Source organism: Euprymna scolopes, chromosome 10 (assembly GCF_053919585.1).
Source record: "Euprymna scolopes isolate OS-2025 chromosome 10, ASM5391958v1, whole genome shotgun sequence".
NCBI classification, from domain to species: Eukaryota; Metazoa; Mollusca; class Cephalopoda; order Sepiida; family Sepiolidae; genus Euprymna; species Euprymna scolopes.
This window is the reverse complement of record NC_136491.1, coordinates 134,555,250-134,574,072: the sequence shown is the minus strand read 5'-3', so window position 1 is coordinate 134,574,072 and position 18,823 is coordinate 134,555,250. Positions and strand designations below refer to the sequence as shown.

Sequence of the window (18,823 nt, the reverse complement as noted above, 5' to 3'; positions counted from 1 at the left end):
TAAGAAAGATCCACGATTGTGTCATTCTAATTGTATTGAGTTTCTTGAAATTTTAGCAAATGCACCAATCCTGATACGAGGTGCCTCCGTTGAGTTTCCAAACTGTGTTTTTTTGTGTGTACAGATATTTAAAATTGCCGTAGACTCTTGAAAATTTAGTATGTTATTGCTGTATGCCTTTTGTAAGTAGAAATAATTATTTTAACAATTATGTTGAAATTTACTTGACCATGAAACATGACTTGTTGATAATCAATATTAAATGAAAAATGAGTAATAACAGTTACAAGGGGCTTTCGGTAAATTTCCAAAATTTTTGTACAGGCAGTTGTAATCGTCGAAGACTCGTAAAAATTTAGTATATTCTTGCTATACGTCTTATGAGATGGCCGACTAATTTTTATGATTTCAGGTTCAAATGAACAACCACAACAGGAATTAGAATATAACCTACTGAAGCCTGATTGTCACAGCTGGGGAATTTCAAAAATGCTATCTGGTCGTGAAGACATTTTAGAAAAACGATATGCAATAAAATTCTGTTTTAAACGTGGGGAAAATAAATATCGTAGATATCACCATAGGTTTTGATAATTATCAAAAGTTACAGTAATATCTACGATATTATTATTACGTTTTCGATGTCCATGCCATCTACAGATTATAATCTGTAGATGGTATGGACTTCGAAAACGTAATAATTATCAGTATCCTTTGGTAGTTACATTATCATATATATATATATATAAAATTGACATATACCTAAGATAAGTAGGCGGTAGAGAAATGTTTGTTATTTTCACAGAAAATATTTTATATTTTCACAATATATAAAACCATTTTTTGATAATGTTGATTATATATGTGCGTGTTATGTAAATATCGTTATGTAATCTAAATTAAAATGGTCTTTAGGATGAAGCGGCATTGAATAAAAAAGGTTTCCATTTTGTTCGGTGCTTTTTTAAATCTTTTTTCCTTATTTACTACCTTGTTGATTCGAGTATTTAGGTACACATGAATTCGTCTACGTGAAAAGTAAAAAGCAAGCAAATTAAAAAGCAACGAAAATATCAAAAAAATTGTTCCTAATGTATAACTATTCCAGTTGTCTATTTTAAGATTCATGCTTTTTATGTAAAGCTTATTATAATCCCAAAATCATTACCTTAATTTCCCTGATTAAATGAATGTGACTTAATTATATAATTTAATAAATAGAATCCGCTTTGATGTAGCGGGTTTGGTGTGATATTTATTTAACAGATTCGAAGTTGGCTCAATGAGCTATTCTACATTCGTCCAATGTAACGAAAATTAAAATGAAAAAACAAAAACAAAAAAAAAAACTAATACAAAATCTACGGAAAAATATTAAGAGTGAATTGAATGGTAAAAATAAAAATGGAAAATGATTAGTAAAGAATACAAGAATTGGAAAGAAAAACACGGATTTTGTTGCAAACAAACATGACATGGATAAAGGATACACTCCCTGGTAAATGTGTTTGTGATTATTGCGTTAATATTTGAAGGAAAATATTCTATATATAAAAAAGACGTTGTCAGCGTATATGTGGAACGATCTTTACCAAACTACTGTCATATTTTAGTCTACAGACTTGAAACTTAATACATAAGAGGCTGTAGGCCGTAGAGCAAATTAGATTAGATTTTTAGACGGTACAAATAGATACTAAGAATTAGAAAAAGACGTTATTTATACGCATGCGTAAATATACATTAATATCAACGTTATTTTTTTATTATTATCTGCGTATGTACATAGATCAGACGGTAAAGAATAAGGTTGGAAAGGTAAATGCTAATGTTTCGATTCTAGCAGATGACACCCAATTTTTGTGCAAATTATTACGTTATATTGGGTGCAATATAATGACTAATAGAGTAGTGACTAATAATAAATATGAAATCTGCATAAATTAAGATATGATATAAACGTATTTAAGGATCGGGCGACGCCAGGTAGCCTGCTAGCTAATAATCTTTTTACGTCTTTAATTTGAGCTTAATCTTATACACACTTATATATATATATATATATATATATATATATATATATATAATATAATATATATATATAATATATATATATATAATATATATATATATAATATATATATTACATATCATAGGTAATGAAAGATTATTGAGAGCTTATTTGCATAGAAACTTATCAATATTAAAAAAGCTCAACATGTAAGATCGAGGATAAACAAAGTTATAGACCGAATAAAGTAAAAATGATTATGTGTGGATTTATTTGTCAGTTCAATAAAGAAGAAATCATTACTAGACGTTATAGATATAATTTTTACCTGAGGATTTCGAAACCTAATGCTTCTCACCAGAAAAAGAGAACTGAGTTAGCTGTCACATTTTCCTATATTTGTAAGTTGACGCCTCTTGTTCAAACGAGAAGGACCAACCTTCGAAATACCTAGATATATACACCATTTATTGCTTACCTACCAATGATGTTTGCTTTCTCATTGATCCGACATTAACTCATATATACCCATATTTGCTTTATCTTGCCTATGAAAATATATGTGGCAATTAAGCTACACAGAATATACATCGTTTCATCCTTGTGGGAATTCGGCAGACAGTCTTTACAGACCGGATACCCATTGTAAGTGTGCATGCAAGGGAAATTATTGTAGCAAGAGTTGCGCAATCAACAACCACACCTCTCCTGAGTCGGCAATGTTAAATACCAGGGGCAAGTGAGGGTTTAGAAGGAATGGAAACAATGCCGAAATATTCGGAGAGCACATGCATTATATATATATATATATATGAACGTGTTTGTGTGTGTGTCTGTGTACATTTTCCTACGCAATAACTATCAATTTTCAGTCTACAGACTCATAATTTGATATACAGGTTACTGAGACTTGGGAAAATCTTTGTAATCCGTTTTCGGCCAGAAATTTGGTTGTTAAGGGGTCAAAGTTCAACGATTTGACCTTTGAGAACTCTACCGACAATTTTGGATCTAAACACTAGAAAATTTAGATATATGTTCCTTGGACATGGATCTAACTTAATAACTTGATTTGAGCCCCAAAACAATAAATGTTAAGGGGTCATAATAGGGGTCAAAGTTTTAAAAAAATGACCTTTTTTTCTGCTCAACATACACCTCAAAACAACACCGGGCTGAAATGCTAGTATATATATATATATATATATATATATATATATATATATATATATAAAGTACATGAGTTTAATACAGTATGTTGAAAACCACTTTAGTAGGAGTTAAAAACGTTTATTCAGAAAGGAAACACAAATAGAGGCGAAAGTCATTAATTCGCGGGGTTTCGAAGAAATACTTTCTTTCTCGTGAGCTGAGAGAAGTTAGCAAAATGTGTAAAGAAATTTTACTTATAAAGCATTTACTGAAACTAGTTATGAATGGGATCATACTAGTGTAAAAATAAAGTAGACATCAATGAAACAAATGGAGTTGAGTAAAAGGAAAAATGGTTTCACGTTAAAAATGTTCCCATCCTCGGTGAGTGCAAAGTACAGTAAATCCAGAAAATAGTTTGTACTCAACCACAGGAACACCCTTTCACGTGAAACCAGTTTTCCTTTTTATCCAACTCCATCTCTTTCATTGTTTTTTACTTTATTTTCACGCTAGTATGATCCAGTTGATACCTAGTTTCATTAGATGCCTTACAACCAAAATTTTTTTACGCATTTTGATAACTCCTCTCTGACGAGAAGGAAAGTATTTCTTCAAAACTCCACGGATTAAGGACTTTCACCTCCTCCACTAATTACAAATTATGCGTTAAACAACTTTATTTTCTGCAGGGTTTGTACATCTATGGACTTAGGTCTTACGCTAAAGGGTAAGACTGGAGAGCTATATGTTTTTGTTTCGATTCTAGCTGACGGCACACAATTTATTTTACTTTTGAAATCACAACTATATATTAGGAACAATGTTAGGGCGTAGATGAAGTTCTTCAGCCACGGTGGACGTTAATACACGTAAGAAAACGGGCTCTATTGATCTACTGAAAAAAAAAAACTGATAGAGGGAGCCCGTTTGCTTTTTTTTAATGATATCACAAACAAAATACGTGTTTTAAATTTGTCCAGTTTATGCAGACTCGTGTAAGTGGAAAAAATATCTATACATTAAAAAGGATTTGTATTTGCAGTATATCTCATCGGCTGTATGTGTCCAATCAATGTCTGGCATGCATGATTCCTCTCTTCAACCGAAAAAAAACAAAAAAAAAACAAAACAAAACAAAAAAAAAACTCCACCACCAAGTAAAAAACAGAATTGGAAATTACCATGACACAGCTTTTAATGTTAGTGCAGTTTGTGTTAGTGTTTGCTCGTTTTTTCTTTCCGAAAAGAATTAGGAACTATTAGTACTACTAGTAAATATTACTCACCGAAACCTCTTGGATACCATGGCTATAATCCCCCGCATAGTAGGCCATCGAGTTCTGGAAAAAGTTAGATCAAATATAATACTATAGTGGAACCCTACATAATGTTTCAAGGAGAGAGATATCAGCGAGAAGGGGGAGGAGTGAAATAAAGGAAATAAAAAAGGAGTAGAACGAAGTTAGCAATATAGAAGTCAAAGAATGAGTACAGGTTATAAACATGGCGGTCGTTTGGAACTACTAGAAATATTGCCAGAGTACCGGTATGTAATCAGGAAGTACAGACAATATGTTACGTGTTAAGGAGAACAAGCTTATAAAATTACATATCTCTCTAAGTTTCCACCTTGTTTGTTCGTATGTAGTTAATTACATTGATGCCAAATATAAGAAATTCAAATAAGTTTCATATCATATGCATATATATATATATATATATATATATATATATATATATATATATATATATACATACATACATAAAGTGTTGTATATATATAGATAAAAATAATGAATATGTATATATATTTACATAAAATGTGTAGATATTTATATTCACATAACATAGTTGCATAGATATATATATATTTACATAACATATTCGTATAGATATATATCTATCCAAATATGTATATATAGATATTTGCATAAAGTGTTCGCATATATATATATATATATATATATATATATATATATGAGAGAGATAGAGAGAGATTTATATAAAGTATTTATATATATTGATCTACGTAAAGTAAATGTATATATATTTACCTAAAGTATTTGCTATATATATATATATATATATATATATATATAAAATTCTAAAACAAATTAAACGATCATTATAAAAATGTAATAAGGTGTAAGGATCGTAATGTGACCTATATTTAGTTTCATTCATGCAAAATAATTAAACTGTTGAAACCATAGGCAAAACTGCCAATACCTTTAATTTTGTATGGCATTGTTAATAAATGTTAAACATGTAATATATATTTCACAAATTTCAATTCATGTAGAATATTTTATAACATATTAGTGATGTAATAATATGAGCACAATCTTCCATTTTGAATTCTAAATATTTCAGATTTACATGAAAGTTAATCTATTGTCACGAGAAACCAATTAAGCACTATTTGTTTAATTTTTATTCCTTCCTGATTTATAAAGTCTTGGATTTGAGACATTTTTAAAATCAAAGTTATAAAATTGCTTTGGATCACACAATGAATAAGGATCCTAGGCATGTTTTAATATCATATATTTTTTATTTTAATTATCGCATAGGGATCATAACATTAATTGGAAACCATTTTACTTGTGAAATTAATTTTATCGTTAATCCAATTTTATGTACGATTTCACAATATTTTAATGAAGAATCTCATTTGTACGTTTTTGATACGACGCCTAAGATCGTCAGCAAATTATTAAATATACTTATTAATTTATTTGGTATTATCATTAGTACGATTTCTAAAATGTTTTCAAAAATATTAAGAGAACATATTCATGTGAAAAATACATAAATTAAGACTAAGTACAACGTTGAAATTAATAACTATCACGTCAAGATGATTTCAATATTAAAAAATAAAAAAGAGAAAATGGTAAGAGATTAATTTTATATGGATATTAATATTCATCATTGGAATTAAATATGATTTTTGTTTCAAATGTAATAAAAAATACATAATTATGTTTTCCTGCAATGTTTTTTTTTCAAATTTAAAAGAAAAATATATGAGCATATTTTCGTGTACATATTTCTCAGAGTATATAATTATTGAAACACCAATGATCGTGAATATTTGTGTATTAACTAAAACCAGAAAACCATGAATGCCGAAATCGATAACTTACGTCCTGATATTTTCAATATTAAAAAAATTTAATAAGGAAAATGTGATTACGTTCAGATAAATTTAATATTTAAAAACAAAAATGAAAAGCTTTACATATTAAAGATAGAGATTGATTTTCTCTATTTTAATTAAAATCAGTTTTTTTTAATTATAATTTAATATTTTTTTTTAAATTATAATTTTAATTAAAATCAGTTTTCAAATTTAAAGAAGAATTCAAATATATTCCCATGCTCATATTTTCACATATTTTATAATTATTCAAATATCAAAGATGGCGGATATTTGTGTGTTAGCTTTAATTTTCACATATTTTATAATTATTAAAATATTAAAGATGGCGGATATTTCTTTAATCAGAATAACGTTAGTTTTACTCACGTTACTGCTTACATTCTGAGTTGAACGATAGGGCCATATTAGATTAGTAAATCTTGTGCCCATACTCAAGCTACCAATCAAATCGGTGTCTTCTAACAATATTATTTCCTTGGGGGGGGCACGGTCCAATAAAAACAAAGTAACTTTTTTATTATTATAAATCTCATACCTTTCGACTCACATTGCGATGAGAAATTTAAAAACAATAATAGTGTAAAATGTTTCGAGAATAATTTCTCACTTGTGTTAGCGTTTGGTTACATCAAATAATTCTAATAATATCAGACGACCACTTTCTGATTATCAGAAAACTATTGCCAGGATAACGACTAGATTTTTGTAAAAAAAAAAAAAAATAACTAAAGAAAGTTTTTGTGATAAAACTATCGGTCTGCTGATATATTTCTTTAAAACTATTACCATTACATCTGCAAAAAATAAAAACACTTTTTTATATGTTCAAATAGTATCCATTACACAGACTATGACGCATAAGTAAAATTCATTCTGAAATCAAAATGTTTATAAAATTATGACCAATTAAAATCGGATAGAGCAATAACAAAGAATAATTCGTGCGACTACGTAACTTTGCCAGACAACGTTAGGATAGGCGCAATAATTTTCTGAGCCTTACTCAATAATGTATAAAGTATTTTTGAAGTTATATTACAGAAATATCTATAACTTAAAACGTTATGTGCTCAATCTAAAATTGTGTGTAATGGTTACGATTATCATTGAGTAACAGATTCCTAAAGAAAATTTGGAGAAATCGGAAGATGAAAATTCCGAAGTTGAATATTTAAAACTAATTTATAAAAGTAATGCAGTTTTACTGTCAAATGAAAAGTCTTATTCAAAATGACACAGAAATTAAAATATATATATATATATATATATATATATATATATATATATATATATATATATCAGATTAACCGATTCAGCATAAATAATTTTAAACATGTACTGTAAATAAGGTATTACATAGTCAATAGTATGTTACAACAGTAATAAATAAAAAATTATGTTTATTAAAAATACAGTTTGCTTTGTTAGTTTCAAATACTAGTTAGATATTAGTTGGAAAATACGATATATATATATATATATATATATATATATATATATATATATATATATATATATATATCATATAGCAAGTATTACAGTATATAAATGCTCCCTATCTTTAGTTGATCATATTGGGGAGCAAAATAAATTGCCGCTAGGTACAAAGCAATATTCTTTATGTAAACAAATCGAACTTTGGCGTTTAGACAACATTTAAACAATTTCGCATACGCATCTTAGCAGCAGCCAAATAGCATAACGGTGAAAAGGGTTGACTACCGCTTATACGATCATGTTTTAATCCAGGTTTGCAGTGGTTGCTGGTCTAGCCGCACTGATAAACTGTAATACAGCGAAACAGTACTTTATGTGAATGATTATATCATATATGGACGGCTTATGTTGCCCGGTCATACAATACACTTAAACATGATATTTTAATTTATGCAGAGTGACTTTGTATTATTATAGAATCAATCCTCTTGATTATTACATATTATGACCAATAATTCGCAAAAATTAAAATAAAAAATAATAAGAAGATAAGAATGATAATGATCAAATTCCGTCTATATTTGTGCTTGACGATGAGTGCTCTGGAAATGTCAGTTCTGATTAATATTTATTTTAAATATGCAAAAGAAAATTTATTTTTAGATGGTACCTCTTCGTTTATCGTGAATTGAACTCATAAGAAAAAATAAAATGGTGAGGCATACACGGGATTTAACAGAGGATCATTCGATCCGTAGTCGAATATTCTACCACTGAACTGTACCTCCGGATGTCAATAATTGCGTTTTTGTAAGAAATATTTTGCTAAGATTTTATTATCTCCCTTGCAAGGGTAACGTATAAAAATTCCTTGTATACATACTTTGTTATCTATAAGAAAAAAAAACTGTTTTTAGGATCGGATTTTTTCGATTTTCGGAGGAATTTCTGTACACAGCATATCTAAAAAAAACACTGCCATACATAAATTATCTTTGTGTGAAATTTGCAAAAGAAAGGCCCAGTCGGTTGTGAATCTATAAGGAACTCTCACACACACAAAGTGACTTATATAATCGTAGAGATACGTGTATGGTCGTTTCTTAGATACAATTCCTGTGTTTATAGGGTAGGCATCAATAACAGTAGAGCTGCATCATAATAGTTGATTTACTTATACAAACCGGATTGCCAATATACATATATATATATATATATATATATATATATATATATATATATATATATATATGAATAAAAAAGAATGCGAAAAGTATAAAAGCTTATAACTTTTCTTTATTCGTTCTCAATTGGTGACGTGCAGGAATACAAAATAATAATATTATGAAAAAAAATTTAAAAAACCTTTTTTATAAGTACATAATTTTCGACCGATCCTTCAGTCTTCATCGGTGTGTGTATATATATATATATATATATTTTTTTTTACATGGAGGTCACCACTTATCAAGGCCCGGAGGCCACTCGGAGATAAGGGTTATTGCGTGTACAGTGATCAATGAGATAGTATTGTAGTAATCATATATATATATATATATATATATATATATATATATTTCTATTGCAATTTTGATTATCATCTAACATCTTATAGTGATTCAGTCTGAAGCTGCTGAACTTGGAATCAAGTCGCAGCTGAAATGTGTGCACATATGTAACCAATAATGTATATATATATATGTGTGTGTGTGTGTGTGTGTGTGTGCATTAGTAATAGTTGTGAGTGTTGTCTATTGAAACCGACTCAGTTTTCGGATACATTTATATACATTGCTCGATAACTTTCAGTCAAATGCGCATTATCGAACAAACGCTTACCAATAAATATATTTAAACTAAAGTAATTAACTAAAAATTAAGTAATCCTATTTGTCAAGTAGAAGCAGATACTAAACAATTATAGCTTAATAACCTAAAGCAAACTGATATGAAATAAACTACATGTATTTAAAAAAAAAAAAGAAAGAAATTACGAAACACTCAGGGTTTGTAATTTCTACAAAATAAACAAAATTGGGCACAAATACGTGTTTTTAGGTCGTCTCATAATCAGTCATGCATGAAACTACAGAAAATAACTTATTGAAAATACATAATCTATAAAATGATTCTTAAACCTACTACTAATTTTTTTTTTTTTTAATTTTATACACTGTGACATATTTAAGACATTCTTTACGAATTATTTAAAATTGGAAGGCTCACAATTTATATATATATATATATATATATATATATATTCTTTTTTAAATTGCGTTTTCATTCAAAACAAGGCATTACTCTTCAACTTCTGCATGTCAGTAAAGTCAGGGAAGCAGAAACCCGGGAGAGAATTCCAAAGTCTAGCTGTCCTAGGGAAGAAACTAGGATTTCTGGCGTCTGGAGATCTGTGTTTTAATGCTTGTCAGAGGTATGATGCAATATGTCGTCGATGGAATAGAGGTTGAAGTCTAGCTGACAATTCGGGACCTATCATGTTGGCGACTCTCTTTTAGCTCCTTCCCAGTAGTAGTAGATGCACCAGCCCACATGTCAAGATACATGTGCGAATGGTGACCTTGTAGAGGTACAGGATGCTCTCAGGCGTAAGTTATTTCTAGCACGGTAGAGAGAGCAAACCTTCCTCGCAGACATTCGTATTCTTGGTGTTTACAGACAGATCGATGTAAATCGAAGACATTCATTAGAAAAAACAAGAAATACACATATTGCTAAGATAGAGATGATTGAATTGTTTGGTTTATTACACATTATGGCTTATTAAAACTATTAAAATTAATTGGTTCTAATAAACTAAATCCAAAATATAAGCTATATTTTTGTATGCATTTGGTGTTATTATTATCGAAAAAACACCTGAAGAGAACAAAATGTGATTGAATTATATTTAGTATGAGAATAAAATACGTTTTCGATTTAAAATATCGTTATATCAACGTTGACAGGACAGTTATCGACAAAAGATGTTGTAGATATTCCTCTTGCAAGAACAATGTCGAATAAAAATGCATTGCACGCCACAAAAATGGCAGTAAATAAATTCTACTAGAACATCAAAACATCTCAAAGAATTATTGAATGTCAGACACTATCATACAATATAATCTATATATGTTCATTATTATTAATTTATACATCTACATATCAGGCATGCTCAGCTTAATTGTCATACGTCTCTTATTGTACCTTACAATACATAATTGTTTACTATAATAATTATTAAATACCTACAGACACTAGTGTATTCTTCTTTTCCGGAATCATCAGTGCAGGGTGTCACGATTACCATCAGTCGATAGATTCGACCCTGGCAACAGAAGTCATCTCTGGCTTCATTAGCCCAGTCTATTCGGCTACCGTTAACCGAAAAATATTGTTGAAATTTAAACATTTATTTTTTAAATGCGTTTTAACGTCTGTCAGAGTAATCTGATCATTATATGATGATGTGTGCATCTTATATATAACTGATCTTGTCTGTATGTTTACAGAACTGTCTCTACCAAATTCCGTCGACATGATACTCAAATAAGAGATTAAGATACCGTTAATTCGCGGAGTTAAAAAAATGTGGTTTTCTCATCAGTGGAAAGATATTAGCAAATGCATATTATGGCGAAGCTGTTAACTTGCTGATACTGGTATTAATTGAAACTTCATTATATAAAAATAGTTATATATGCAAAAGATGTTTTAGTGTAAAACGTTCATGAATGAACGAAAGGAAATGAAAAATAAAAAAAGCGAGTTAAAAATTACAGATTAAAATGGAGATGAAAGAATATGTAGTGGCTATGTATTTCCAAGACGAAAATAAATCAAAATTAAAAGTCCAAAATGTGTAATCCAAGTGTCTAGAAAAGTCTAGTTTGTAAGCAGTCGAGGAAGAAAGATTATTTCGCATCAAAAGTTTTTTTTCCGCCTAGGAGTAGCGGAACGGATAGAATAAAATCCTCAATAGCCGGTTATCAGACTTACTGAATCTGATAACTTTGTTCCTTTTGTTTTACGGCATATCAACCCTTTTCAGGTTATTTAATGCTGAATCCAGTGATTTTGAAGAGAAATCTTTTAACAGAATATATTTTTTCAAGTCATGTTCCATTTAACCCATAGTTGGGACACCAAGAGATTCTACCACTCAGGGTCAGGGTGAACTTGGAAGAAATCGCAATTAAAGGGTGGCTTCACACTCCCCAAAGCCTGCAAGTTGGGGCCTCAATATCGGTGATAGTTTAAGGTCATATCTAGGACCACCGCCAATGGAAGATCTTATTCAGACCTTGAATATTGTGATTTGGAATATTTTGGCAGGGTTCACTTATACAGAGAAATATCCATATGTCAGATTATTCTAAAAAACAACTATATAGAGAAATAAACACCCAAGAATAGTGTCTAGTATACATGAAAGGTCTTATCTGTGTTCATACTTGTATGTCTTTATATGCAAGGTAAATTCATAAATTACCCTATATATATATATATATGATGATTGCAACGTCTTGTCAGACGAGTGCCACTCCCTCAGACATTTAAAATCCATGAGCCCAAATGCCTGAGGGAGTATCTATACAAAGATGATGTTACAGAGTCTTAGCTTTGTACGACAGCTAAGTCTCTCTCTTGGTTCAAAATGTTGAGATCCAGCAACAAGCAAGAGCAAGATAGACAGCAACAAATTAAACTGCAGACCAGATTAATGCGGGTACTGGTCTCCCGCTTTATGTTTTTTTTAATCAGAGATTTACTTCTCCTAGAAAGGTTGCCTTCACCACGGCTTACGGGAGCCCTCTCCACCCCAATACACACACAAATATACACGGTGCTAGTTGGCCGTTGACCCAGAAAAAGAGCTCATTCGCCCTTTGTGTCAGGTCATGTCATATGCTACTGGTACCATGTAACCCAGTACTACCTGCCTCATGGTCGGGTCACCGGCGACTAAACTGGTTCCCCCACCAGACTTGTTTGGTGAGGAGGGCGGCTAGTCTCCCTGAAGGATATATATATACAGGGTGACTTTAAAAAAATGGGCCCCAACTCTAATTAGGCCCTGTTTCTTATTGTTTTGTCCGAATGAAACTTTGGTCATAACTAGCTTATTATATTCAAAACATCACATCAAAACATTAGGACATTTGGCCTTTTTTTCTCCGTTGACTGTAAAATGCTCAGAAAAAAACAATTGAATACCCCGTTTTTTTGGGGGGGTCACCCTGTATATATTATACTAAAACGAATTTTTCATCGTCTCAAATTTTTACGTCATAACGTAATTTCTAGCAAACTTTTAAAGCTTAACGACTAAGAGCGCTAAATGTTTAAATTTAGATTCTAGCTAATGGTAGCCAAGTGATATTTTTAAACTTTGGAAATCACAATGCGTCGTGTACAATATTAATAGAACATTAGCTCTACAATAATAAATACGAAATCTGCATGAATAAAAAAATATATTTAAGCGTATTTTACGACCGGATTACGCAGAGATGGCACTACCATATATTTGATATAATATAACGATGAGTAGAGAATTGGTTCTACAATAATAAATACGAGATGTACAAACATTAAAATAACATATTTAATCATATCTTACGACTGATCAATGTCGGGAGATCTTCTAGTAATATATATATATATATATATATATATCGATATTATTCTCACCGAACAATTAATTATATTGTTATGCTAATAGGTAAATAAAACATTATAGTTAAGACTGCAGAACAATAGCAATATATTGATGGTTAATATCAGCAATGTATTCGATCGTATTGTATGGCAGATACATTTTGTTAAGGGGGAGGATGGAAATGTTCGTAATCGTCAGGTGAGCGGTTTTTTATGGTTTTATTTTGCTCGCAGAAGAGGGGAAAGAAGAGGCTTTTGTGAACGAACGGTAATAACATTTCGAAATAAAAGAATTACGTACATTTCAGTGATTTAATGGGAATAGTTTTCTGTTAGTAGCTATAAACAGAACGGAATCTTCTCAGGCAGAAAACACACTCGACAATGCATTAAGCAATGAATCGTGCTATAGATTTGTCAATGGAAACGTATATACAATATGTCTATACCGTATACATATATATAATCTAAATAAATATTAAATGTTACAAGCCATTTATATATACATACAAGTAAGCAATAAATACAAACACCTGAATACATACACACACACACATATATTATATATATATATATATATATGTATGTATAACCAATGAACGCTACAAACAGGTGTATGTACACGCACACACATATCCATATGTATGTACACACACAAAAAATATATTTATATATTAATATATGTATATATTATTTTTGGTATTCATTTTCAGTATTTACTCCAGCAATGCTCAATACTTACATTTAGCTATATAGTAAGTTTTGGAAATATATAAGCCAATTAAGCCACACAGAATTTTCGCTTTTCATCCTCGGGAGCATTTGTCAGGCGATATATATATATATATATATATATATTTGTTTACTGTATTTTGGGGAAAGAGTTCCGACAAAGTGCTCCATTACAAAGAAAAACTTTTTCGATATAAGAGCTAAATATTTGTTTATTGATTATACAGAAGTTCAGAAAAAAACATTTGTACCGTCGGTTTCAAGCCCAGCACAACGGGAAACCGTTAATGATACCAATGTTTTTCTGTACTTCTGTATAATTAATAAACAAATATATATATATATATATTGCTCACTTTCACCCCTAACTTCAACGAAAGGGACTACTATTTGGGACCATGCCTAGAAAAGATTAAGGAGTTGGTTTAAGTTACATGTAAACTTCTGCATATCAGTACACTCAGGGAAGCAGGTCGCACAGAAGTCTAGCTGTTTGAAGAAACTATTAGAGTAAAACACTTTCTGACATTTAGGTGCCTCAGTAGTGAAGATGTGAGATTTTGCTGCTAAGCTGGTTTGTTGGAGGCATAAGTCGAGGGGCAACAGGTACAACATGTTCATTAAAGCACATCCCGTTAAAATATTTATAAAATATGCACAGAGATGCTACATTCCGACGATGGGACAGGAGTTGGAGCTTAGTTGACAAAGTGAGACCGGTTACATTGAAAATTCCTTTTTGGACCCTATTCAAGGGGAGAGGCTATGTGTCAATGCACCAGCTTAGACGTGGCAACATTCCATGCATTGGTGAATGGTGGTCTTGTACATGTACAGGACACTCTCAGGTGCGATTAGTCTTCTATGTTGATAGAAGGAAGTCACCTTCTTTGCAGCAGCCTTCGCAATGTCCTCAATATATTTGTTCCATTTCATATTACCCGCAAATATTAGGCCGAGGAGTTTGAAGGAAGAATTATCAGGTAGAGTGTTATTTGTCATGGATATAGGCGGTTGGAGAGGCGTCTTCTAATTGTTAAAGGGGAGCAGCTTAGTTTTACTAGCATTGAATGTTACCATCCATTTGTTGACCCATTCTACTACGGTCTGGAGGGCCATTTTTGAACGATTCTGCGATTGTTTTAGATTTATGTACATCCGTTCTTCCCTAATGAATGGTATAGAGCGTTGTACCATTAGGAAATATACTCATCTCAGACACAATATTATCAGGGAAGTCGTTTATGAACATCAGAAATAATATTGGTCTAATTATCAACCCCTAAGACACTCCAGTATTAATGTCATGCTGATTGGATCTATGCCCATCAATGACAACCTGGATGGTCCTATTGTCTAAGAAGGCTCTAATTATACTTAGTATACGTTCAGTTATACTGTATGATTAAATTTCCATTATATATATATATATATATATATATATATATATATATATATATATATATATATATACTAGCAGTTCCGCTGGCTTTGCTTGGGCACTATGTACTGTTCATAACTGTATGTGCATATGTATTAAAAAGTCTGCATATGTACGGTAATACCTTTCTATATAATAGGCTTTCTTAACTATCATGGAGAAAAGTTAGTACAGGCAGCAAATGTCAGTCTTTTAATACTTTGACCCCACTTTCAATCCCTTAACATTTATTCTTTTTGGCTCAAATACAAATAAAAATGCTAGATGCATGTCCAAGAAACCTGCATCTAAAATTTTAAGTGTGTAGACCCAAAATTGGCAGAGGAATTTGGTAGGGCCTGCAAAGGTCAACTCTTTCAACTTTAGCCTGTTGGCAGTATAATTATCGCCAGAAAATTGATTAAAAATCTTGCTGCATGTCTGAATACCCTTTATGTAAAATTTAAAATATTTAGACCCAAAATTGGCTTAATAATTTGCTAGAGATCGCAAAGATCAAATCTTTTGAACTTTGACGCCCTTTGCAGCCTTTCGTCCGAAAACAGATTATAAAGCTTGCTTTATGTCGGAATACAGTTTATGTAAAATTTCAAATGTTTAGACCAAAAACGCTGAGTAATTTTGTAGAGGTCATTTTTTTTTTATTTGACCCCTATTATCACCCCTTAGAATTAATTTTTGGGGCTCAAGTCAAATTAGAAAGTTTGATCCATGTCCAAGTAACCTATATCTACAATTTCAAGCCTTTTGGCCCAAAATTGGCGGGGGAGTTTGGTAGAGTTTTCAAAAGTCAAATCGTTGAATTTTAATCCCTTAATATGCAAAATTTCTTGCCGAAACCAGATTAAAAAGGGGTTTCCAAATCTCAATACCCGTATGTCAAATTTAGAGTTTGTAGACCGAAAATTAACAGAGTTACTTCGTAGGGAAATGTACAGACCCAGACACACATTTTAACTTTATATATACTAGCATGGGTGCCCGACGTTGCCCGGGTGTTTAGAATTGTGTGTTTAGCAAAAAAAAAAAGTGGTAGTAGGAAGGCAGGTTCGAACTCGTATCACGAAGCAGGAAAAGAACGGGGAAAAACGTGACGTCTTTGCTGTTACGACCATCGCCAAACCGAAAGTGACTTAGGTTTAAATTAAGGCTGGACAATCGGAAAAAAGGTAATGACTTTAGAAATTATCGCTGAAAAAAGCGACCCCTTCCTGTAAAAAGTGCCCAGTTAAGGGTGAAAAAAATGTTTTTAGCCAATTTTTCAGTATTTGTCGTCTGAACAGTCGAGCTTCAAAACGATGCTCGTCTTGTGAAAATCCGTCGCCTATGTCAAAAGCTTTAGGCAGACATGCAAACATCCATATATACATTTATATATTGGTAGCTCAAATTTTCGACCCAAACCGACTAAAAAGCTTGCCCTATATCTGAATACCATTTATGTAAAATTTCAAATGTTTAGACCAGAAATTGTCTGAGTAATTTGGTAGAGACCGCAGAGGTCACTTTGTAAACTTTGACCCCTATTATGACCCCTTTACATTAATTGTTTTGGGCTCCAATCAAGTTATTAAGTTAGATCCATGTCCAAGGAACCTATATCTAAAATTTCAAGTGTTTAGACCCAAAATAGTCGGAAGAGTTTGGTAGAGTTCTCAAAGGTCGAATCGTTGAACTTTGACCAATTAACGGCCAAATTTCTGGCCTAAAACGGATACAAAGATTTTCCCGAATCTCAGTACCCTGTATATCAAATTTCAAATCTGAAGACTGGAAATTGACAGAGTTATTGTGTCGGGAAATGTACGCAGACACACAGACATTTTCACACACATATATATCTCAATAAGTATCAGAATGTAACAGAAATACATTTTTCGTCTTCTTATTGTTATTTATACTATTAATATCAATTATATGATTATTGTTAAGTTGTTTTAGCAAAAAGACAAAAGAGATAAAGTAAAGAAAATCATAGAATCATCTAGGTTGTGGAATAAATCTATATAATTATAAAACTCAAATGACTTTGTAACGGGTGTTGTAACCCAACATCCGGTATACGACTTCTGGTTGCGCATGCGTACATAAACATAAACCCATAACAGCGTAAACAAATAAACACAAATCCTTGGATCGGTTTCGTTCGGAGAAACGGTCGTCCTTAGAAAAGCGAATATCTTAAATTTATTGAATAAAAACTGCAAGATATGGAAAGCAAACGCAAAGCGTGATTATAAATAATACGTATAATCATCGACCTGTTTCATATATACGAGGTTATACTAAACAATCACCGCGACAATAAAACGTATTGTTTTACTGTGTACGTTTTCAGCGTCCCCAAAAAATTTTCGCGTTTAAATAATCCAAATGAACAATTGTTGATACTTTCTGCTTGTTTTTTTTTACATCGTTCATTTCCGTATTACGTTTAATTTATTTAACGCACTTTTCTTACAAATAAATATACCTTAACCCGTTCATAACCATAAGAGCATTTTACAACAACGATTTATCGACGGCCTTCATTTTTTTTAATTTATTCTCCATTTTTTAAAACACCTTTCTTAAAAACATTCATGCATTTTCTTCTACACTACCAGCATAAATAAATAACCCCGAAAATATTTTTAATGCCTTCCAAATAAATAATCAACGCAATAATAAAATATATTGTTTTACTGTGTACGTTTTCAGCGTCCCAATTGTTTCTTTTTTCGCGTTTAAATTAAAATATATATCAAAATTTGAATTTAAATATTATGATATCTGTTCAGTGCACATTTACCTATAAGTATGGCAAACTACTTATAATTCAATGGCTGTAAGTTTGTTTTTCAAAAATAAATAATTATAAACAAAACGACTCATAGAAATCTATCTCTTTTTTTTTTCATTTTAATATAGTTTCATAGAAATGTTTCTGTTATGTCACAAAATACTATTTTCTTTACGTCACAAGTGTCACGTTCATAAATTAATTCCATAGTTAATATAACACACTGCCCCAACGGGTCACGGGTAGTCTAGTTTCTTATAATTCTTACTGCTCAAAAGCACATACATTATATTTTATAGAAATATATATTCCGTGCAGCAAAATAAAAACGGTTTCTTTTCACGGTGTAAATGCACCACACATCTTCGAATATTTTATATAATCAAATTTGGGATTATTTTGTATCAAACACTTACATGACCTACAAATATAGATGCG

General features: G+C 31.0%; 1 protein-coding gene across 12 annotated transcripts in view; it reads right to left on the bottom strand.

Moving 5' to 3' along the window:
• Nucleotides 1-18,823, bottom strand: part of LOC145286282 (transcription factor Sp9-like) — a 304,352-nt gene that overhangs the window by 104,172 nt on the left and 181,357 nt on the right. For 8 of the 12 annotated variants that reach the window (XM_080135129.1, XM_080135126.1, XM_080135125.1 and 5 more), the window contains one exon: nt 4,453-4,506. The exons of the other annotated variants lie outside the window; for them this stretch is intronic. In XM_080135129.1, the coding sequence (XP_079991255.1) occupies nt 4,453-4,506 (54 nt within the window). The remainder of the gene's footprint in view (nt 1-4,452; nt 4,507-18,823) is intronic. 12 annotated transcript variants of the gene reach the window in all.